This window comes from Cervus canadensis, chromosome 13 (genome assembly GCF_019320065.1).
Source record: "Cervus canadensis isolate Bull #8, Minnesota chromosome 13, ASM1932006v1, whole genome shotgun sequence".
NCBI classification, from domain to species: domain Eukaryota; kingdom Metazoa; phylum Chordata; class Mammalia; order Artiodactyla; family Cervidae; genus Cervus; species Cervus canadensis.
The window spans coordinates 74843530-74866852 of record NC_057398.1 but is presented as its reverse complement, the minus strand read 5'-3'; the positions used below and the strand labels follow the sequence as shown (position 1 = coordinate 74866852).

The 23323-nt window shown below is 52.4% G+C and overlaps 1 protein-coding gene across 11 annotated transcripts in view; it reads left to right on the top strand.

Moving 5' to 3' along the window:
* Positions 1 to 23323, top strand: part of SOX13 (SRY-box transcription factor 13) — a 46868-nt gene that overhangs the window by 6290 nt on the left and 17255 nt on the right. For 2 of the 11 annotated variants that reach the window (XM_043485021.1, XM_043485016.1), the window contains exon 1: positions 7244 to 7438. The exons of 1 other annotated variant lie outside the window; for it this stretch is intronic. In XM_043485021.1, the coding sequence (XP_043340956.1) occupies positions 7317 to 7438 (122 nt within the window). In that variant the 5' untranslated portion in view covers positions 7244 to 7316. Of the gene's footprint in view, positions 1 to 7225; positions 7439 to 7710; positions 7807 to 23323 lie in introns of those variants that run through there. 8 more of the 11 variants (XM_043485026.1, XM_043485020.1, XM_043485018.1 and 5 more) reach the window with 8 other exon arrangements.

Below are 23323 nucleotides of genomic sequence, written 5' to 3'. Positions count from 1 at the left end.
CCCTCCCACCATCAGTGGCCTTAGCATTTAAATGGCCTTGGCATGAAGCCCCATCCATAAGCAGCCCCGGGATCGCGGCCTGGTTGAGGGGGGATGGTTTAGCGTTACTCCCCGTCCTGTCCCTCTGTGTCTTCTGGGGACGTGTCCGAGGTAGAGTGTCAGTGCTTCGGCTTGAAGAGAGGGTAATGCGAAGGAGCTGCAGATAGGGCACGCCCACTCAGGCTCCCTTCTCTGGTGGCTTGGGTCCCTAATCCCTGCCAGACCTGGAACTCTCTGGGGGCCCCACCCCAAAGGAGGCCAGACTGATCTCCCCGGCCTCACCTCCGCTAGGCCCGCCCCTCGCTTGACTCGGAATGGAATGTGCCGCCTGTGCAACAGGAAGGGGTGGGAGCCAGCTCCAGAGGGCCTGGCCGTGTCCGACCCTCCCCCACGGAGGGGCAGGGGCCTCAGGGTTGGGTCCTGCTCACTCCTTGGTAGGGCTGGAGGTGCCTCACTCCAGCCTCAGGGCCTGCGCTGAGTGGGCACGAGTGGGTGCCCTGGGGACCCAGGTGCAGCCTTTTGAAGGAGCAGCCAGGGTGGGGGGATTTCCTTCTAAGTCCAAGAGGAGGGTCAGTGAGCAGTCAGAGTCAAAGCGCACAGCAAGCCAAGCACCAGTAGCTGGGAGTAACCCACCCCAGACCTTCATCCTTTCTAGACTTCTGTGTTGTTTTTTTGACTTCTGTTTTAATTGTGGCTTATATTTTCTTATTCCTATATTTCTTTAGTTTCCAAAGGTAGTACAACAATAGGTGTTATAATCAGAATGGAAAGGATTTTAAATATTTGTTGAATTGCCAGACAGTGAAACGGAAGAAGTGGTCCGTGTTTCTTCTCTGGAAGACTGGAAATCAAGGCTTGACCAACACTAGAATATTCTGCTGAAAGAGAATGGTAGGAGGGGTGATAGTTGGAAATATAAGAGGCCTGTAACATTGGGCTGATACCCTTTCGGGATGACCTCTGAGCAGGCCCGCCCCCGCCCCCACCGTGGGCTGTGGGCTGGGGTGGGCTGTCAGGGCTGGGCCGGTAGGCCTCCTACTTCTGGCACCTGGGAGGAGGCAGGAAAGGGAGTGAGCTCTGGCCAAAGCTGCCCTCCTGCTGACTCAAAAGAATCAAGTCCTACCTGGCCACACAGGCCGGCCCGTGCACCCCGGGTGTGCCAGTCTGACCCAGCCTTGCTTCAGCACCCTCACCCCAGCCCAGAGGAAGGAGCCTGAAGTCATTCAGCCATTCCTGCGAGGCTCTGGTTCCAGGCCCGTCCCTTGAAAGGTGGGGTGGGGTGGGGTGGGGTGGGGTGGGTAAGGAAGTGTGAATAAAAGGTTAGTGGGGAGGGGCTGGAAGGACGCCTGTTTGCAGGTACAACCAGGCGGTCTGGGGCCAGTGGGGTGCAGACAGTGGGGAGTGAGCGGGGAGCCACTGAAAGCAAAAGGGAGGGGCCCTCCAGCGCCTGCCATTTCTCTGACTTGCTTGGCTCCCCTGTCCTTGGCAGGTGGAGAGGGAGGGTGTGTGGAAGAGCGTGTAAACGCGTGTAAGCCCGTGCCTGCCAGCCCTGGGGAACCAGGCAGTACCTCTAACAGCCCGTACCTCTAACAGCCCCTGGAAGACAGTGGGGACATTAGACCGGTGTCAGGGAGGCAAGGGGAGAGAGTCCAGCAGGGCTGGTGCTCAGGAGCCAGAGTGAAGACTCCCCTCCCCCCTCCCCCCCAAGCTTCAGTTCTTCAGGGTTTCTGGTGCCCACACAGACTGGGGGCTCAGTTCTAGCCTACCAGGGCGGCGATCACCCACCATTCTCCTCTCTGCAGGGACGCAGTCTCCTCCTGTGTCACTGGGAGGGGGGGCGGGGGGACTGTAGCCCCACCCCCCCACCAGGAGGCTAGAGTTGAGGAGGTCAGTGGGGTCCCCTCGTTTGGGCTGGTGAGGCCAGGAGATCAAGGCTTCCCCCCTTAGTGGGGGTGAAGGGCTCAGCGGTCCCAAGTCCCCAAGCCAAGAAACAGGGCAGAGAACAGAGAAAGGGCATCTTGCTTGGGGTAGAAGTTGGTGGCAGGGGAGACTTTTCTCTTTGGTGTGTGAGGAAGTCAGGGATGAACCTGACTCTCAAGTTGGCGTACAAGCACACACGTCTGGGTGAACGGGGTTCTTGGAGTTGTGCAGCTATACATGCTGGCCCTTTCGGAACTGGTGTAGAGCATCAGGTACCTGTGGTTTTCACAAGGTAAGCTCCTTTGTCCCTGACCAGACCTCCCTGCCCTTAGATCCATACTCCTCAACTTGAGACTCGCAATTTGGAGGTGATATTTAGATATTTGTTTCCTCTCTCTAGGTGTTGATTGACTTGGAGTTTGGGGAACCAGATTGAGGAAAGTGCTTGTACGTGAGCATGGGTGTGTGTGTACCCGGCAGTTTTAGGGGGTCTGAAGAGTGACTGCTGCCGCCCTCCTGTGGAGTCAGCATCCTGTTCGGAGTCCTGAGTCAAGGCTCTCAGATGGGGCAGGGAAATGGGGAGAGGGAATGTCCCTGCCTCCCCTAACAGTAACCTCTCCCCCAGGTGCCTTCCCTGGCCTTTGACCCGCTGGGTCTTTGTGTCCTTGCCTTCCCCACTCCCTGTCCCATCATCAGACTCATTCATCCCTTGTCCTTCAAGATCCTGCTCTTTGATCTCTTAGGAGATGACTGGCTAATCAGATTTACTCATCTAAATTCATGTGCTGGTGGCAAGTTAACAGGTAATTCCTGAAGCTCTTTCAACTGACCTTTTAACTGGCCACCAGGCCTTATCAATCCAAGAGGTGACTGTCCAAGTGGGAACCTAGGGTGGAGGTGGGGTGGCTGTTTGGCCCAAGGGCTCTGCTCCATCACGCATCCATCCAGCAGGTAGGAGGGGAGCGGCCTCAAAGCTGTGCCCTGCACACGGGCTGAGAGACCGGTGAAGCCGTCACACAGTTTTGAGGAAGATAAAGGTTAGATACTGACTGACAAAGTGAAGGTCAGGAGGTGCAGGGGGGCGGGCTGCAGAGCTTCCAAGCATCGGGGAGGGCACCACAGCCACATCTGGGCAGTCAGGGAAGGCTCCCTGTAAGAGGAAGCATAGTGACCTGGAAGGTGAGGAGACAGCTTTTCGAGAGCAAGTCAGGGAGAAGGTTGTAAGGGCAGGTCTCCCCACATCTCCCAGGGCCCCACTGGGGTCTCCAAGGGCATTTCAGATATCCTGTCCCTCACCAAGGACCTGGAGCATTGTGACTTTGCAAGGGAGGGCAATAGGTGAGTGCTCAAAGCCAGGGTAGCTGGGGGCTCCTGGCAGCCTCGTTTGGCTATGGATTGTGTGTGGCAGCATGGGGAGCATGGGTTTCGGGGTACACTGATATGCATGAGACGTGTGGGGGCTGCCTGTGGTGGGAAACCCAAGTGACCCCGGGACTGGAAGCCCAGATCTCTCCCAGGCAGCTGGGGGGCAAGGAGTGGGGGGGGGGGGGCTGGACGAGGGATGGGGTACAGGATTGCTAGGACCAACTGCAAATTAGCCAGGCAGGCGCTAAATGCCTTTGCTGCTTCTGCCCTCCCGTCCCTCCCGACCCTTCTGAAAATCAGCAACTGTGTCAACAGCAGGGTGATTGTGCTTGGCGGGCGGCAGGGCCAGGCAGGTGCTGGCAGGGCCGCCCAGCCCCATGCTGGGAGCAGGCCGCTCTGGCTGCCAGGGCCGTGGGGTAAACAAGGCCGCACACAGGCCAGCCTGGAGGGAGGGCGGCCACAGGCAGGCAGGAGGGAGAACAGGTGTCTCAGGAGGCTGCAGACACAAAGGCCTCTTGTCTCCTCCGCCCTGGCCCCGGGGAGCAGCCCCTCCCCGGCAGGCCCGCCCCAGACCAGTGGCCAGGTCAGCCAGAGGGTACTGGGCTGAGGGGAGGGCCGGTGCCGACCTCCAGACTCCCCTATCTCGGGGCTTGCTTTTTTTTATTTTTCGCTTGAGGCAGAGGTAAAACCAGTCCCTATCAGGCGCTACTGTGGGGGCAGGACACCTGACTCTGAACAGATTCACTGTCCGTGAGGCCTCTGTGGATCTCAGTTTCCCACTGGAAAGCCAGAAAGACCCTCGCAGCGGCCGGGACACTGCAGGAAGAAATGGACGGGAGCGAGGCAAAGGCCCTGGAGCTTTTTGGAAGAAGGGCAGCCAAGGTCAGGAGAGGTGGAAGGTGGAGTGACAAGCAGGGCTGCAGGCGGGCTTTGGAGTAGAGGTGGAGGGTACAGCGTTACCCCGTCCCTCCGTATCTTTAAGGAAACAAACCTTTACCGGACATGTGCCAGGGGCCAGGCACTGCCCTGAGGATGGGGGAAGCAAGGAAGAATAGCAGCACCTTCGCAGACAGGAGGATTCTGGAGCCAAACGGCCTGTGTGGCTTTGGGCAAGTAATTTAAGCTCTCAGAGTCTCAGTTTCCTCATCTGTAACATAGGGTGATAGGAGCCACTGCAGACAGGTAAACAAGTAATTGCAGTCCAGTCAAGTACTCGAGACCAGGGGTGTCCAAGGGCTCTGGAACACCCTGGAAAAGCAATCACCTCTTCTAGGATTTTTAGGGAGTGATTCACAAAGGAGGAGCAACCTTGTTTAATTAATTATTTTCCTTCGTTTTGTTTTGCCTGCGCTGGGTCTTCGTTGCTCTGCGCAGGCTTTCTCTGGCCACAGCGAGCCGGGCTGTTCTCTTCTCTGCGGTCGGGCTTCTTGCTGAGGAGCAGAGCACAGGCGCTGTAGCTCCGGCTTACTGGCTGGGGTGCACCCGCTCCGTGGCCTCGCCGCGTGTGGAATCTTCCCAGAGCAGCGATCGAACCTGTGTTCCCTGCCCCGGCAGGTGGATTCTTAGCCACTGTGCCACCAGGGAAGTCCAAGGAGGGGCAACATTTGAACTGGGCTTGGAGTGAGGTCTGGGCGTTTTCTGCTCAAGAATGTAAGCAAGGGCCTTTCAGGCAGGAGCGATCTTGTGAACTGCAGCCCTGAGGTGTGAAGGCGCCTGTTCGCACCTGCATTAGGGTCTGTGAGCCTCAAAGCTGGAGGCCAGGCCGCAGAGGGTGAAGGGGTTTGGGCTCATCCCTAGCCTGCTCCAGGGTCTGGTATCTGTCTTTCTTCTCCCACACCAGTACAATGTGAACCACTCAATCTCACTCTGGAGTGCTCTTCAACTCATAGAGAAGCAGGATGGTTTGGTAAAAACACCGTGGAGTCTTAGAGTCAGAAAGTTCTGGATTAGAAGCTTTTGGATTTTGAATCTTGATATTGGGCCGTTTACCTAAATTCTCTAAGCTGCGTTTTCCTTATCCGTAAACTGAGGCAGTGGGTTGTACTTTCTGGCAGAGTTGTGGTAGTCATTGGAGGGAAGTCCTGAGACACAGCACTAGAGGCATCAGGGAATGCCTGGGCTCTGAGGATCTCTTGGCAGCTGCAGGGGGCCCATCCTGGGCCCAGATCTGGAAGGATAGTTGCCTTGGCAGAGGCCACCACCCTCCTCCCCGCCCTCATTTGCTACCTTGGCTGTGCTCCGCACAGGCATGGCCCCATTTTGTCTCCCTCCACTGTACTCAACATTTCCCAGGTAGCCTTCCTGGAGAGGTGAGGTCAAGGAGAGAAGTTGATACAAAGGGGAAGGCTGGAAGATGGGACTGGGAAAGTACTCTGCGGCACCCTGGCCAGGTGGTCAGATAGTAGCTTCCTAGGTAACCCTGGAAACAGCTTGAGAAAGAGACAGGCAGAACAAGTAGCGGCAACACTTGGATTTTTCTGAGGGCTGTGTGCATATTTACATATAATTTGCATATAACCAGTACCCCGAACACGATTTCTATAATGTATACCTGGCCACATCCACGTTGCTCTTTTCAAAGATGGCCACTCCTGGCTCTCTGCTCTTGTCCAGCCACACTCCTGCTCCGTCCTCCCAGCCCCTTCGCAGAGGGCAGGGAACGTTTGCGGGGAGGGACAGAGAGCCGGCTTCTCGGCGGCCTGTGTCGATCGCCCTCCCCGGGGTGAGCACAGGAGGTAGCCCCCAGTGACGCCCGCCTGTGAACAGGACTCAGGGTGCCTTCGCAGCTAGGTGCGCAGAGCTCGGCACTTAGCAGGTGCTCAATAAATCTGAGGATAAATCAAGGTTAGCGTTGAGGAGGGACCTTGGAAAACAGACGTTTCCTGTTCAGACTCCTCGGGGCCCAGCTTTTGTGCCTGAAGACAGGTGGATGGGGAGAAGTGAGCCTGTGGGGAGCAGCTTTCTCCCCTGTGGCCAGAGGTTACATCTCTTTCTCTTCTTGGTCTTGCGGAAATAGTGGTGCGGATGCTGCTGCTGCTGCTGCTAAGTCACTTCAGTCGTGTCCGACTCTGTGCGACCCCATAGACGGCAGCCCACCAGGCTCCGCCGTCCCTGGGATTCTCTAGGCAAGAACACTGGAGTGGGTTGCCATTTCCTTCTCCAATGCATGAAAGTGAAAAGTGAAAGTGAAGTCGCTCAGTCATGTCCGACTCTTTGCGACCCCATAGACGGCAGCCCACCAGGCTCCTCTGTCCATGGGATTTTCCAGGCAAGAGTACTGGAGTGGGTTGCCATTGCCTTCTCTGTGGTGTGGATGAGAGGAGCAGAAAAGAAGGGCCAGGCCTTCTGTGATTTTGTTTTTCAGATTGAGAGTCTGTTATTAGCAATTTATGATGGCCAGGTCTGCAGCCAAGCACATTCTGTTCTCATTGTTGAGGGGAGACTTGCAGGGCCTTAGCAAGAGGCTTGACAGGAAAAACACCCAGGTCACTAATTTCAGGACTGACCATGCAGGGCCTCAGCCTGTGCTGGCGGCAACTTTAGCGCGCGGCAAGTTTGAGCCCAGCCCTGTGTGGGGAGATGCCCTTCTGAATGGCACGGCCTCCCCATGGGACCCCAAATGGCTCCTGTAAGTAGAAGGAGCCCCCTCCCACGTCAGCCCACTGGGTCTTGGGTTGCTCATTGCTTTCTGTGAAATGGGGTCAGGACACTGATTAGAGCAGAGTCACTGTAGTTTCTTGAGACGGCAGGGCCTGGGAACACTCCTACAGAGAAAGACAAGCGGCTGTTGTGAGAGAAGACCCCGGAAGGCGGGCAGCGGGCATGACCACCCTTGTGGAGAGAATGGTGCACAAGCAAAACAACCCCCTTTCTGCAAAAGAGCTGAGCTGGTGGAATCTAGCTCAGCGGCCGCGAGATCGGGGCAGTAGATAGAGCTCTGCGGGCGCCGGGGCCGTGTGTGTGCAGGTTGTTGTGGGGCGTCCCGGAAGACCATGGAAAGGGCAGGAGCAGCACCTGCAGCGCCCCCTCCTCCAGGCTGGCCTCCACGCTTCCCTGGATTCCTCACTGGTCCCCGTTCCTGGAAGCAAGCCCCCTTTCTCCATCCATTCCTCATGTAAGTCGGTTTCATTCTTTCTGTGATTTCCCTTCATTCTGTTCCCAACTGTTTGGCTTTGACTAGAAGTAGCCACATTAGCCATTCTTAAGGGGTCTGCATCCCCCAGGAGGCCAAAGTGCCAAAGGATAGAGAGCTTTGGTCGGCGGGGGGCTTCTCAGGGTCAGGTACAGTGTTGCCTGGTCCCCGGCCTCTGCTTCACGGCTGGGAGGAGCCCAGTCTGCTTCCGGAAGAGCAAATCTCTCAAGTAGCCATTTCTCGCATCCCAAGCATGTCTCCAAGCTTGCTGCCGTCAGATGGTTGTTGAAAAGGCAGACTCACTGGAAGGATAAGAAGAAGCTTTTGTGGGACTCCGCAAAGAGCCAAGGGTGAGAATGTAATGCATTGGATAGTGGGGGAGAGAGATGCTGGGCAGTGAGAGAACCGGCCTGGTTTCCAGCTGTGAGGATTCACTGTTATCTTATTATTATCCTCACATAGCTGATGGCCACTCAGTCCTGAGGCGGATTCCCTGTCCTCTCTTCTGTGGGTTGACATCCTCTTCTCCTACTAGCTCAAGGCTCTTGCCAGGGGTCCATGCCAGGGTGAACTCAGCTCTGATCCAGCATGGACAGGTTTGTTAGATGTGGAACACGCGCTCTGGTCCCGGCATGAGTCTCGGGGCCCACTAGCAGCCCCGTCCCCTGCTAAGACAGATGTTAGTAGGGCGCCTCTCTGCCGGGTGCCCTGGAACAACGGTCACTAAGCTACCAGCCAAGAGGCTGAGGAGCCCTGCTGGGGTAGAAACAGGGTGGGGGGTGTTAGCTTAGAGAGCAGTTGGGAAGAGATCTTCAAGGTCAGAAGGAGTCTTGAACGCAGGCCAAGGAGCCGAGACTTGGTTGACAGTGAGGAACCAGACAATGTCTCAGAGAACTTTCAGAATGGGTGGCTCATTCGTTGAAGCCGAAACTTCTCTCTGTTCTGCAGCAAAATTCCAGCAGAACCCTGTACTTTTTCTTTCCATTCAAAGACATTTTTGCTGCCTTCAAATTGTGCTGAACCGTCTGGTAATAGAGACAACTTTCCTTCCTCCGCAGGGCTTTGGGCTTCCAGGATTGGGACCAAGCCTGGTAGCCTGCGAAGGGAATGTTCCTTTTCTTGGTCTGCCCTGACCACACTCACCCGGGCTTTAGTCTCATGGGAGCTCAAGTGAGTGAGTGTAGCCAACTTCTGAGATGTGCCATTTCTTGATAAATGAGCAAACTTATTTTGTTCAGGCTTGATAAATGTTAATCTCTAAATGTCTTTTTTAAAGGCAATGGTTTGATATACTTTTTAACAACTAAGATACTCAGAGGATGGATAAGTTTTCAATTCAGTTCAGTCGCTCAGTCGTGTGGCCTCCCTGTCCATTACCAACTCCCAGAGCTTGCTCAAACTCATGTCCATCAAGTCAGTGATGCCATCCAACCATCTCATCCTCTGTCATCCCCTTCTCCTCTCACCTTCAACCTTTCCTAGCATCAGGGTCTTTTCAAATGAGTCAGTTCTTCATATCAGATGGCCAAAGTATTGGAGCTTCAGCTTCAGCATCAGTCCTTCCAATGAATATTCAGGACTGATTTCCTTTAGGATTGACTGGTTTGATCTCCTTGCCATCCAAGGGACTCTCAAGAGCCTCCTCCAACACCATAATTCAAAAGCATCAATTATTTGGCTCTTAGCTTTCTTTATGGTCCAACTTTCACATCCATACATGACTACTGGAAAAACCGTAGCTTTGACTAGACGGACCTTTGTTGGCAAAGTAATGTCTCTGCTTTTTAATATGTTGTCTAGGTTGTTCATAGCTTTCCTTCCAAGGAACAAGTGTCTTTTATTTTTATTTTTTTTTTACAAGCGTCTTTTAATGCAGTCACCATCTGCAGTGGTTTTGGAGCCCAAGAAAATAAAGTCTGTCACTGTTCCCATTGGTTCCCCATCTATTTGCCGTGAAGTGATGGGACCAGATGCCATGATCTTAGTTTTTTGAATGTGAGTCTTAAGCCAGCTTTTTCACTCTCCTCTTTCACTTTCATCAAGCGGCTCTTTAGTTCCTCTTCGCTTTCTGCCATAAGGGTGGTGTCATCTGCATATCAGAGGTTATTGATATTCCTCCCAGCAAACTTGATTCCAGTTTGTGCTTCATCCAATCTGGCATTTTACATGATGTACTCTGCATATAAGTTAAATAAGCAGGGTGACAATATACAGCCTTGACATACTCCTTTCCCAATTTGGAACCAGTCTGTTGTTCCATGTCTGGTTCTAACTGTTGCTTCTTGACGTGCATAACCTTTACCCATACCTCATTTTGTGAAGGCACTGGGTGGGGGTTGGGGGTGGGGAGGAGACCAAACGCTGCCCGCAGGGAAGCATTAATCTGTCTGAGGAGGTTTTGACAGGATCATCGGAACCAGCTGCATTGTGAGAACAGCCTTTTAGCTGAGTGGGCCAGGGCACCAGAACTGTTTTTTTTTTTTTTCTAATATTTGTTTTACAATTTTATTTATTTATTTATGTGGCTACTCTAGGTCTTAGTTGTGGCATGTGGGATCTAGCTTCCTGACCAATAATCGAACTTGGGCCCCCTGCATTGGGAGCTCGGAGTCTTAGCCACCAGATGACCAGAGAAGTCCCATGTCAGGACTTTTGAAGACATTTTTGTCTCCATGGGGTTGGTTTCAGAGGCTGGGTGCAAGGTGGAGTTAGACAGATCCCTCTTTGCATCCTATCTCTGCTTCTTCTGACCTGGGAGATTTCTGGCAAATACTAGAACTTTCTTTGAGCTTAGTTTTTTCACCTACAAAGTGGGAAAAGAATAACACCTACCTCCCAGGTTTAAAAGGATTCAATGAAGTGATTGAATATATTACAGTGTCTGGAGTATACTAGATTGAATATATTACAGTGTCTGGAGTATACTAGATTCCAGTTAGTGGGAGCTGATGTTAGTATCATGGCCGTGGTGGTGCTTGTGGGGACGATGGTGCAGCTCTCCTGGGGCCTGTCTGGATGTGGGGGCAGTTCCTCCCTTGAGTCGTGAGCACGGCTTGTATGGGATTTAGGAAAGGGAGAGTGTGGTGGGCAGACTCCATCAGCTGTGACACCTCTCTCAGCCTCCCATCAAATTCTTCCTTCAGATGTGTACAGATGTGCCGCGTGATCCTGGCCAGGCTACTTAGCCAATCTGTGCTTCAGCCTCGGGCATTATAAACTGCTGCTGACAATCATACCTGGTACTAAGGAGATTAAATAAAAAGGGTTACCTGGAAAATTCAGACACTGTCTGCCATGGGGGGCGGTGGGGGGAAGTTCTTATCCAGGCATTTGCTGCTGTTACTATTGCTATGGTTATTCTGCTACAGGAGTGACCCATGCACTCAAAGAAACAAGGGCAAGAGCTGCTGCCCCAAGCGTTCCCGGAGCTTGGAGCAGGGGCAGGGTGTGGGGTGGAGGTGGGCTGGGGTGTGGACCCCAGTGTGTGGACCTCACTGCTGGCGCTGGAGGGCAGCCCAGAAAAGACGGTGAACTTTCTCACCCACCAGCTGCAGCCAGTGTGTCGCCAGGTGGAACATAAGCGGTAGTTTGGCTCAGAGTGTACTGCCTCTTGTCCTTTACACAGTGTTGTCCCTTAATCTGGTCACTAAGGGGGACAGTTCTACACCAAGTAGAGTGGATTTTTGCAAAACTGGTAAAGCTCACTTGTAAGCTGGGGTCGCTTGAAAGCATGAAACCACTGCATTCACCAAACCCAACTGCTGGTGAATTTTTATAATTCATAGTAACAGACAGCCTTTAACTAACCTTTGGACTCTGGGCGCTCCAGAGCTGCCTGCAGGAACCCAGCAGAAGTGAAGGCTGTCCCCCAGCACACAGCAGCAGTCAGGGCTGATGGGATTGGGTGCACCTGCGGGGAAGCTGCCTGTTCTCCAGGGTCCTTGTGCTGTGGTTTTGGAATTGGAGGCAGGTGGACCTTCTGTGGGATTTTGCTTCCGCCCTTTAGCTTCAGGTGCCTCAATTATAAAATGGGTTTTGTTGCTACCAAAAATATCTGTGAGGTGCTTAGCTGGTCGCGCTCACTCAGAACATGGCAGGTGCTGCCACCGTCTTTCTGCTGATGCGGGCCGCGGCCTGACGGTGGAAACCAGGGCCTTAGCAGCACTTGTATTTCTGCAGCATCAAAGACCTTGGAGCCCTCCCTGACTTAAAATTTTATCTCTGAGAGAAGAAATAATAATATATCCCACGAGCAAATGGAAAAACTGAGACCCTGGTGTGTCCCAGGCCCCACAGTGAGTTCCAGGTGTCCAAACCCCTAACAGTTGTAGGGGGTTTTCTAAACCATCAAGCGTGTGAAGCATTTTGACATTTAGAAAATCACTATGCTGAGGCTCCAAGCAATTTGGTGGTGGGTATTTTGACTCCCAATTTACTGATAGGAAAACTGAGGCTTAGAAAATTAGGACTTACCTAGGATTGTACCTTGGTTTTGTGGCAGAGCTGGGGCTCCAACTTAGAGCCTTAGGCTGGAGCCTCCAAATCCAGGGTTCGCTGCCACTGTGCACTCAGAGTTATCACGTGGGTCTGTGTGGTCCTCTCTGCAATAACTTATTCCCCTCCAAGCAGGTAGATCTGTTAGGGTGACTAGTCATGAGCCAGCAGGGAGACGGTTAAATTCCTTAGCGAGGGCAGGCTTTGAGCTGGGCGCAGGCTGTGGGGGAAGGGAAGAAGAGCGGCTCTAAGGGCCCTGGGAGTGGGTGGGCGCCTGGAGCGGCAAGGAGAGGGGTGCTCATCTCCCTTCCTCCCTGGACAAAGACGGACAGAGGTGCCAGTGGTTTTCAGTCTCCTCCATAGACAGTCCCTAAGGTTCCCCTGTGGTGGACGGCCATCAGCAGGGCCTGCCCTCTCAATCTGGCCCTGGGACCCCGGCAGCGCTTAGAGACATTGGAAGCCCTGTGATGTGTTCTTGGGTAAGTGGGAGCTGGGCTAGTTTTTTACCAGTAAAGGCACCAGTAATAGAGAATGGAACTATCAAGTGACCCTTCTGGCTGGATGGGACTTTGGTCCCAGCCTGTCATTCATTGAAGAGGAGAAGGAGGATCTGGGTGGCCCACAGAGGCCAGCGTCTCTGAAATAAGGGGTGACTCTGAACACTGGGAAGGCTTCTCCATTCCCTCCTTCTCTCCCCAGGGGGCCCCCACCCCAGTCACCCCTTCTGTTAGCTCAGACCTACTTGAAAGCGTTTGTTTGGATTTTTGTCCCTGTGTCCTCCCTAGATGGACCTCAGGAGGTCCAGAGCTGTAGAGTGGACTGCCCAGGGCTGCTCAGCAAGTCGGGGATGGGGAGAGCTGTTCTGGAAGCAAGGTGTCACCCAGCGCTTTCCTTGAGACTGCCACCCCAAGAAGGACAATTGAGGAAAGGATTTCCAGGAAAGCAAGAAGCTGACTTAAAGGAAGTGAGCAAAATCTCTTCCTGCATCCCCGCCTTCCTGCCCCCAAACCCTCCCCCTCCCCACAGAGGAATCCTAAATACACCTGCCTCTGAGTGACAGGGAAAAGCCTTTAGTTGTACCTAGAGTTGAGGGAGGCACTGAAGGGAAAGCCTGCTAACCGGTGGGGCAGGTCTCACTCTGTCTGGCTCTGGCCTTTTTAGACACTTCGATTAGCGATGTTAATAATGGCTCTGTGCACGGGGGGCTCTGCAAGGCAGCTGGTCTCCAGGCTGCACGCCCCCATACCTGGCCAGACCTGAGTCCCCAGCCTGTGAGTCTGTGTTTTGCGTGTCTGCAAGATTAAAGGTGCCATGAAAACTGTAAATTATTAGCAGTTTCATGTTCTCCGTCTTTTTTATGTGGTAACATACATAATAGTGAAATTGACCGTTTTAATAATTTTTAATTGCATAGTTTGGAGGCGCTAAGTACATTTGTGTTGTGCAACTGCCCCTGCTGTCTATCTCCAGAAGCTTGCCTCACCCCAAACTAAAACTCTGTACTTGTTAAATAATAACTCCCCCTTAGCCCCTCTCCCCAGCCCCTAATAACCTCCATTTTACTTTCTGTCTCTATAAATTTAACTATTGTAAGTACCTCACACAAGCAGAATCAAGAAATATTAGTCTTTTTGTTATTTCACTTAGGCTTATTACATTTAACATTTTCAACTTTACATTGTACCATGTCAGATCTCCTTTTTAAGGGTGATGATATTCTGTTCATATCTGTGCCACGTTTTATTTTATCCATTCACTCTTCCACAGACACGTGGGTCATTTCCACCTTTTGGCTGTTTTGAATAGCGTTGTAAAAGCACAGGTGAGCAGCATCCCTTCATGGCCCTGCCTCACATGCTTTGGTTATACACCCAGAAGGAGAATTTCTGGATCACATGGTTATTCTATGCTTCAGTTCGTGAGAAACCACCATATTGTTTCCCATAGCAGCTGTAAAATTTTACATTCCCACCAGCAATTGTCTGCATCCTTGCCCACACTTTTTTCTTTTTTTAAAATAGTAGCCATCATGGTGTGACGTGGCATCTCACTGTGATTGTCCATTTTTTTAAGGGGAAGCCAGGCCCCAGGAAGCACTGAGACATGTCCTCCGCGTTGCAGAAGCAGCTAGGCCCCGGGCCCACGTTTCTGGTCTCTGTCACAGCCTCCATCCTCTACTTTTGCTGCATGCTTGTCCTGGCAAGAGGAGGCAGACAGGGGAGAGTTTATAGATTAGGAAGTTGGGATTAATGGATACATTCAACTGTATATAAAATAGATAGCCAGTAAGAACCACAGAGAACTCTTCTCAGGATTCTGTAAGAACCTATAAGGGAAAAGAATCTGAAAAAGAATATATATGTACATGTATAACTGGATCACGTCACTGAACACCGGGAACTGACACAACGTTCTAAATCAACTCTACTTCAGTAAAAAAAAAAATTAAAGAAAAAGAGGAAGCAGGTGAGGCCCTTCTCCTACCTCGCTCTTTCTGCTGATTGCCAGGGCCTTTTCCTTGCCTCTGTCATAGGAGCAGAATGGCTCTGGCCCATCAGAAGTGTCTGGAGGGTGAATGACCTTCAGGGGGAGAAGGGGGTTTCAGTAATATTGAGATTTAAAGAGTTGGATTGTTATAACCCTGGGCGTTGGGCAAATTACGGTACAGCCACTGCAGAATGAATTTTCTTTCTTTTTTGCTACACCGCATGGCTTGTGGGATTTTAGTTCCCCAACCAGGGATCTAACCCAGGCCCTCGACAGTCAAAGTGCAGAATCCTAAACACTGGACTACCATGCAATTCCCTGAAGAATTTTAAATAATTTCCAGTTTTTAGTAACATGAAAACTTTTTCTGATATGCCATTACATGTATATGGAGGGGAATAGTGTAAAACTTGTTTATGAGCTAAATGATGAAAAAGAAAACTAGACATAGGAAAAAGATTTAATGGAAATATGCCAAAGTGTTATCAGTTGCCACCTCTGGATTAATGTGAAGTGGGTGACTTTAATTTTTTTGTCTTTATGTTATTCTAAATTTTTCAGATTATCTATTATACAATGAGTACATATTCCTTTTATAGTCAGAAAAAGATTGATAACAAAGTGACTGCCACTATTCATTTGGCACATGTGTTGAGAGGTCTGAAGTGTACAGCGCTGCTCAGGCTGATGGTGGGTTGCTAAGGTGTGGAGCTGTGGGGACAGAGGGCAAGGAAGGATGCTCAGGACCCTGGCGAAGTGATAGCTGCAGGAGGTTGGGGGTGGGGGCATCTCTGCGCCCTCCAATGCTGCCCTGAACTCACGACATTAGGACCCTGGTTTTGAATCATTTGATGTCTGCATGTGGCATTTGCCTGTGACTTTTCTCACTTCAGCTGAGCTAGGACCTGCCTGGATCCCGTGACCCCCGTCATGAGAGCAGCAGTGACCCTGCAGAGGTTAAGATTGAGGGGCAGGAGATTCAGCCTCCAGTAGATGATTTTCCATGGCTTTTAGGACCTCAAACAAGTGGAAGAGAAACCAGGATAATCCAGTGCTTTAGAGAAAGTGCTCGACAGCCAGTCTCTGGGCCAGTGTTTTGCTCACCACTCATTGGCCATGACCTTTGGCAGTTGTTTAGCCTCCTTAAGGCTTCGTGTCCTCAGTAGTAAAACAGAGATGATGATAGTAACTATTTCACAGGGCTCAGGAAAGTATTAAAAGAGCTAATGCCTATTGATGGCCCTTAGCTTATTGTGTGCCTGATTCCTGTTGTCTGGTTGAGAGGAAGATTCTGATGCTAGACCTCCTGGATGCAAATCACCTCTGTGCCTCAGTTTCTCCATCTGTAAAATGGAGATCATAACAACTATCTCAGATGGCTTGTGAAAATGAAATGCTGCTGCTGCTGCTAAGTCACTTCAGTCGTGTCCGACTCTGTGCGATCCCATAGACGGCAGCCCATTGGGCTCCCCCGTCCCTGGGATTCTCCAGGCAAGAACACTGGAGTGGGTTGCCATTTCCTTCTCCAGTGCATGAAAGTGAAAGTGAAGTCGCTTGGGCTCCTCCATCCATGGGATTTTCCAGGCAAGAGTACTGGAGTGGGGTGCCATTGCCTTCTCCATGAAAATGAAATAAATTATTATAAATAAAAGTGATTCAAATAATACTCAGCACATAGTAAATACTTAGGAAATGTTAACTATGATCAGAGGGGTACACACCAGGGTGGCAACCAGTTGTGTGTGTGTGTGGGGGGGGCATCCGCCAACTCATCTGATTGTCTGCCCCAACTCACAGGTTAGTGCCTGCCATTCAGTTGTTAAATACTTTGAATGTCACCATTGTTATTATTACCAATTTGGGCTCCGGATGTCAAGATCCCTATCTCATCCCACCCCTTTGCCAGATTTCTCTCTTTTCTTAGTTGAAATGGTCCTGCTCAGTTTCCAAAGGGTGCTGGTGCTGGAAGTTGGGGTCTCAGGCAGACTGGGGTGCAGGCTGGCTGCTTTGGGGATTGCTTGATGAGCATTTTAGATGAAATCAGAGACTTGAAGCTGATCTCCTCCCCTTGCTCCCCTGCCCTTTTGAAAAGGAGCCAAAGCCAAGAAAAAGCAACGACTCACAAACATAAAGGGGACCATGAACATAACGGACAGGAGAAATCTTCCGCGGCAGTCTTGGCTGCCGGTGGGCCGATGGGGTAGATAATGGGAGAGGAAACACGGCCTTTGCAGAGAAATAGAACGGAACACTTTGTTCACTGGAAGAATGAACGCTGCTTGAGTAAGAGCCGCTCAGTCGGGGTTTCCGATGATGAGCTTGTCTTTGGGGAGATGATGGTGATTAGGTTTTCTCAAGGCGCAGGTGGCGTCCCACCCAGAAACCCTGGGGTGGGGGAAGCGAAGGTGCCGGGAAGCCGCAGCCCTGAGCAGGGCGCCCAAAGGTGCGGGCAGTGCGTCCCAGGGCTGCTCGTGGGTCCTGGCCGCTGAGCGCAGTGCCGCCAGCCACCGTGTCCCTCCGCTGTCTGCCCACGCCGAGGAGCGGGCTGTGCAAACCCCTCTGCAAGCCGCCGAACCTTTTCTCAAAGTGTATCTTTTTATGGAGCCTTAGGGAGGCATGGGGGCTTCCCTCGTGGCTCAAATGGCAAAGACTCTGCCTGCACTGCAGGAGACTCTGGTTCGATCCCTGGGTCGGGAAGGTCCCCTGGAGTAGGAAATAGCACCCACTCTAGTACTTTTGCCTGGAGAATCCCATGGACAGAGGAGCTTGTTGGGCTCTGTTGTCCACCGGGTCTCAAAGAGACTGAGCAACTTTCAGTTTTTTCACAGGAGAGGATGAGGTCAGGTGTATTTTCTGATTATTTGCACACTAACTTTCTGGGTCAAGACGGTATCCTGTCAACGCTTCCCTGGACATATATTCTGTACCAGATTCTCCATCTAAGCTTGTGATTAAATTACCTTCTAATCACAACGTAGGTATTGGAATCTCTGTTTTACGTTTGAAGAAACTAAAGTTTTGAATCTTTCCCCCAAGTTTCCAAAGTGACTTTGGTTTTTTTTATTAATTCTTCCTTGGCATGACTCAAGTCAGAAATGAGTGGAATCCTGTACGCGGCAAAGACAGTGGCAGCTCGATCTTTGCTGGACTGGATCCTGTTACCTGGGTTAGAGGGAGCCAGGGCACAGCCAGCAGATGAGAAGTGGATCCAGGTGTTAGTGATGGCTGAGTTCAGATGCCTCCGCTGGGCCTTGGGTGGGTCAGGAAAAGGAGAGGCGAGCCCCTGCCCAGCGCCCTCAGCCAGGTGGTGTTCCGGCTCTGCTTGCTCCTTCTCCTCCTGTCCCATGGTGAATGCTCTGGGCTACCCCCAAAGGCAGGTCTCTGACAAGGCCGGTCAGCCCGGGCTGCACCAATTCTGCCGCGCGGGCCCTGGGCGGGATCCGGCTTGTGCCAAGGAGCAGACGTGCCCTCATCCAGGCCGTGGGCCTGGGCCTGCCGCTGGGAAGGGCGGGCAGGACTGCAGCTGCCCCAGCCCTGTGGCCGGGCTGCTGACGGGGCTCAGCCTCAGGTCCTGAAGCAGGAGGGCCCTGGACGAGGGGCTCCAGGAAACGCTGTCTACCTCCTCGGCTTTACCCAGGCCGGTGGGGCAGGCCCCTTCCTCCTGGGAATCTCAGCAGCCCTTCCACGCTGCCTGTTCTGTCTCTGCTGGATTCTCCAGGAAGAGGAGGCTCAGACGAGGCTCTGGATGGGAACGGCACAGCTCGTTTCTCCCAGCTTTTTAAGTCCTTTGGGGGTCAGCTGAATTTTGGCAGCTGCCAAAGCTCTGTCTGGAGCTGGGTTTCTGTGCCGGCGATGCAGGGGGCTGCGTTCTCTTACAGGCTAGGACAGAGGCTCCCGGCGGCTCAGCATACCTCGGTCTAGCTAGTCTTGGCCGCTGTGCTGGGTGATGTATTACCTTGGTCAACCCAGAAACAGCCCAGGGACAGGGGGTGTTGGCCACTGTCTCCACCTGAGCTGGGCTAGACGGGGCCACACCATGGATCTGTTCACCCCCAGGGCCCACAGAGGCCGAGGAGAGGGAGAGAGCCTCGCAGGAAAGCTTTGTTCCAAGCCTGTGGCCAGCCCAGCTCCCAGCTCTGAGTAAACAGCAGAGATAGGATCGGGCGTAGCCAGGAAGGGTGGCAGGGTGCGGCCTGGGAGAAGAATGGCAGGATGTGGCACCGGGCACCGTGCTGGGCACCCACGCCTCAGGCCATTGTTCAGGGCTGCCCGAGGCTCTCAACTCTCAGGGGCCCTGAAAGGAAGCGGTGTTCCCCTGGGACCCGTCCCCCTGGCCCTGCCCCTCCCGGCCACATGCTTCCTCCCTGGCAGTGCCCTCTGTACCACCCACGCAGAGCCAGCCCGGGGGCGGGGGTCTCAGTAGAGGGTCAGGTGTGTGCCCAGCGGGGAAGTGTCGTCACTGGCCCTCCTAGGAGGGTCTGCCTTCCTGTAGCCCTGGGTCTGAGTCACCCGTCATGCTCCGATGACTGGAATTTATCTCTATCTTTATCTGTATCTAGATTGTGGGGGGGAGGGCTGTTGTTATGGAGGGAGGAAGGTCTGAGAGTAAAAAGTCCTTTGATTCCAATCTGGCTGGGCTGGTTGTTGTCTGATTGGGAGAGGAAGTGGCTGGTGATTTGTTTAGGGGTAGAAAGGGGCTTAGTTTGTGTGCCCCTGGGGTGGGAGGGGGTCAGAGGGGCTGGGAGAGGGTTGACTGTAGGCTGGAGAAAAAGGAGCTTAGCACTTAGAGTCTGCTTGGTTGCAGTCAGCTCAGAGACTCAAGACTCTGCGGCATCCAGGGTGGGGCTGGCGGGAGCCCTCTCCCCTAGGGGCCTTCACTTCTCAAGATGCTCAGGTGAGGTTAAACCCAGGAGACGGCGGCGGAGGGCCTGTGGGGTGGGGTCCCCGGAAGGGAAGGGAAGGCAGAGCAGGAACGCTGCTCCGCGCCCCAGCTGGTTGAAGGTCCTCTGACTCTATTCCTAAATCAGTACGCCCAAACAAGCCAGGTGAACCTGACCTTTCTGGGCCTCAGTTTCTCTGTTTATAAAATATGAGTAAGACTGGGTGAGAGGGAGGAGACTGGGTACATGGAAGCGCTTCTACCCGAGTGAGGGCCCCACCAGCGTGGCCTCTGACCAGGACCTGGGTGGGAACTGGGGGAGGCCCGTAATCCACATCTCCTGAGCACCAGAAGAGTCTGACTTCTAGGCATTCGGGGAGAGGGGAGGATGTGACTGCTGACCTTAAAACCTCCTGAAAAATCGTGTATATATGATTGAAGCATGGAGCATGCTTTGTAGGGAAGGGGTAATAAGAGAATTTTTTTTTTTTAATCTCTGGAAAAGACTTAAGGGAAGACTACACAGGGTCTTTATAAATTCATAACGTTTGGAAAGTGTTTCTTACAGTCCCAAGGTAGGAACAAAAGGAAATGGATTTGCCTTTCTACTGGGCGATTTGGGTCATTCATAGGAAGAGCTTAGATGCAAGGAAGATGCAAGGAGGATAACTGGGTGTGGGAGGTGGGGGTGTGGGAAATTAGCCCCAGAGAGCAACATCCATCTGATGATGATGATTATAATAGTTGTCACTTAGGCATTCAGATCTGCCTTGTCCTATGCTGCTGAACTATATTATACTCTCTGAGTGCTGTACAAATGTTTATTGAGCACCTATATGTGCCAGGCACTGTGCTAGACTCGGGGGCTATAATGATGAGCAAAACTAAGCTTATTTTCACAGTGTGGGGTTGGATGGGTTCTCAGGCTACTGGGCCAGTCAGAAATAAAACATGTGAAAGTATCATTACCAATTGTGAAAAGTACTTTGAAGTCGCAAGTTCAGGGTGCCAAGAGAATGTAAAACAGGCACATCTTATAGGGCCTGAAGTGTTAATGGAAGGCTGATGTCTTCATCTTTGGCCTTCCCTTGTGGCTCAGCTGGTAAAGAATCTGCCTGCAATGCGGGAGACCTAGGTTCGATCTCTGGGTTGGGAAGGTCCCCTGGAGAAGGGAAAGGCTGCCTGCTCCAGTATTCTGGCCTGGGGAATCCCATGGACTACAGTCCATGGGGTTGCAACATGGGACAGCATTCCTGCTCTGCCTTCCCTTCCGGGGTTGCAAAATCAGACACAACTGAGTGACTTTCACTTCAGTCTCTTCATATTGGAAGTTTTATTCCCATTTCACTGAAGAGGAAATTGAGATTTAGAGAGGTTATGTCAGTTGCCCATGGTACACAGCAATCAATTAAGCAAAGTTAGGATTCAAATGGACTCAGATCTTCTGACCCAGAGACCTCTCTCAACCACCTGGCTCTAGGAGCTTCCTGGGCTATACGGCAACCTAATGGATGCTCACCCTGTATTATTTAATTTCCAAGGACACCTGTGAGAGATGGATTATTATACCCATTATATGGGTTAGGAGGCGGAGGCTCAGAGTTCATTAGTTTCCCAAGGTAACACAAGTCAGTTGGTGGCAGGGCAGAGATTTGAATCCAGACTGTTAAACCCTGAAGGCTGCAGTCTGCATCAACCCTGGGCTATTGCGTCTCCATAAACCAGTGAATCCAGGGAGGGGACCAGTGGAAAGCCAGGGCCAGTGCCTGCAGTGGAGACAGACGCCCGTGGGAATGAAGGGCCCTTTTCTGGGCTGCTAGCAGGATCTGGGGGCGTACCTCGCCCTGGTGAACAGACTGACACCTCCAAGCTAGCTTGACTGGTCGCCAAGAGCCATTTGCTTTGTTACCAGGCGCTGTGTCAGAAGCTGGGATGCACTGTTGGGAGCCCCCCCAAAATAATGCTAATCTCAGTACCCAGTTGGGTGTACTCTTAGGAGTTAGGAGTGGGTAGAAAAGACCATCGAGGTCAAAGGGAAGAGATGTCTTAGTGCCGCAGGTCCAACAGAAATATAATGTGAGCCACACTTACACACGTTTTTTCCTAGCTACAATAAGAAGTGCGAAAAGAAACAGGTGAAACAAATTTTAACGATATGTTTTATTTAACCCCAAAATGTCCAAACTATTACAATTTCAACGAGTAATCAATAACCAATCATTAATGAGCTGTTTTACATTATGTTTTCGTCCTAATGCTTCCAAAACGGGGGTGTAATTTGTACTCTGCACGTTTCCACTGGGACCAGCCGCGGTTCAGGTGCTCAGCAGGGGGGTGGCTGGGGTACCGGGCCGTGCGGCCGTGGGGTTCTGCAGGACCGAGCATCACCTCCTCCTCCTCCTCGGCCTTCAGCGGCGGGGCGCGGGGTGGGGGGCACAGCGGGGCCGAGCTCTCGGGGGCGGCGGGCGCTGGGGGCCCCCCGGGTGCCGCCGGGGCGCTGGGCCGCGTGGGGAGCGCCCTGAGGGTGCCCGGAGGAGAAAGCCCCTGGACCTCGGCCCGGGCGGGGCGCGCGGGGCGCGGAGCCGGCCGGGGATCAGAAGCCCGCGGCCCTGCATTGTTCGCCCGTCACACTTCCTTTGGCTTTATTGCCTTTGTCCAACACCCTATTGTCTGATTTCCTTTTGTCCCCCTTTCAGCGCTGCTGTCTTTTATTTTCCAGCCAGCCTGGTTGTTTTCATTTCTTTTGTCTGAAGTTCCTGAGAGGAAGGTTTTATTTTCAGCGGTTTGATTAATTCACAGCTTGAGCCCCGGGTTGTTTGTTATGTAATTGCGGCCCTCGGCTTCAGGATCGCGCCCCTCCCCCGCGGCCCCCGTCCCCGCGCCCCTCCCCGCCGGGGTGGGCCGCGCGCCGGCTTCCTGGCTGCTGGCCCGCCCGCGCGGGGCGGGACCCGGGCGCACCCCAGAGCCGGGCTGGGCCGCGCGGGGGTCTCCTCTCCTCCCCTCTCTCCTCACCCTGCAGTGCCCCTCCTGGACCCCACACCAAGCCCCCAGGGCACCTTGCCCTTTCAAAGTGGCAGGAGAGTCTGGTCTGGTCTGGTCTGGTCTGCAGGACGGCATCAAACCGAGCAGATACACCTTATTCGACTGGAATGCTTTCAGTTATTTCATGTGAAATTCTGTGCATGTATACAGTTGTGTACATCTATCGTATGTAGCACATCGCATCATTCCTTATAAGAAGTATTTTGTTATACAGAGGTGATGTAATATACAAATATTATACTTCACCTGCAGTTTAATTTGAAGGATGTTTTACTATATATAATTCTTGCCTTACATTCCCCTCCTAAAAATGTAATGCCGTGTAAACAAAAATTTTTTAAAGTTTTATTTAACAAAGCTTTTCAAACTACTCTGTATCAGAATCACCAGGAGGGCTTGTTAAAACAGATTCATGGCCTCACCCACAGAAATCCTGATTTGTGCCTGACCCATGACTTCACCTTTCAAACAAGCCCCCAGGCTATGCCGGCTGCGTTGCAGCGCATTCCAACCAACTGTGCTTTAACAAAGGCTCCGAGCACTCTTCTGAACACCTTGTAAATATCAATTCATCACTTCGCACTGTCCATTTTACAGATGAGAAAACAGTATGGGAAGGTTAAGTAACTTGCCCAAGGTTACTCAGCAGCTCGTGGAGTAGCTGAGGCAAGACCCATGCCTTCTTGGAACCTGCTGTGTGTCCCAGCTGGGCTTGTCTCTGTGACTTTGGAGGGGGAGCAGGGCATCTGCTGCTCTGGCCTTGAGCCTGGCGTGACCACCAAAAATGACTCCCAGGATCCTGCTCAGCTACTTGGTGATCCCACACGGCATGGTGTCAGCAACAGAAGTAGGAGATTCGGTCTCTGCTTTCGTTACACCGGGGATTGCAGAGGCCCAGAGGGGGCCAGACTCTAATTGAGAGACTCTAACCAGATACAAGAAAATATTTCTCAGAAAGCTACTCA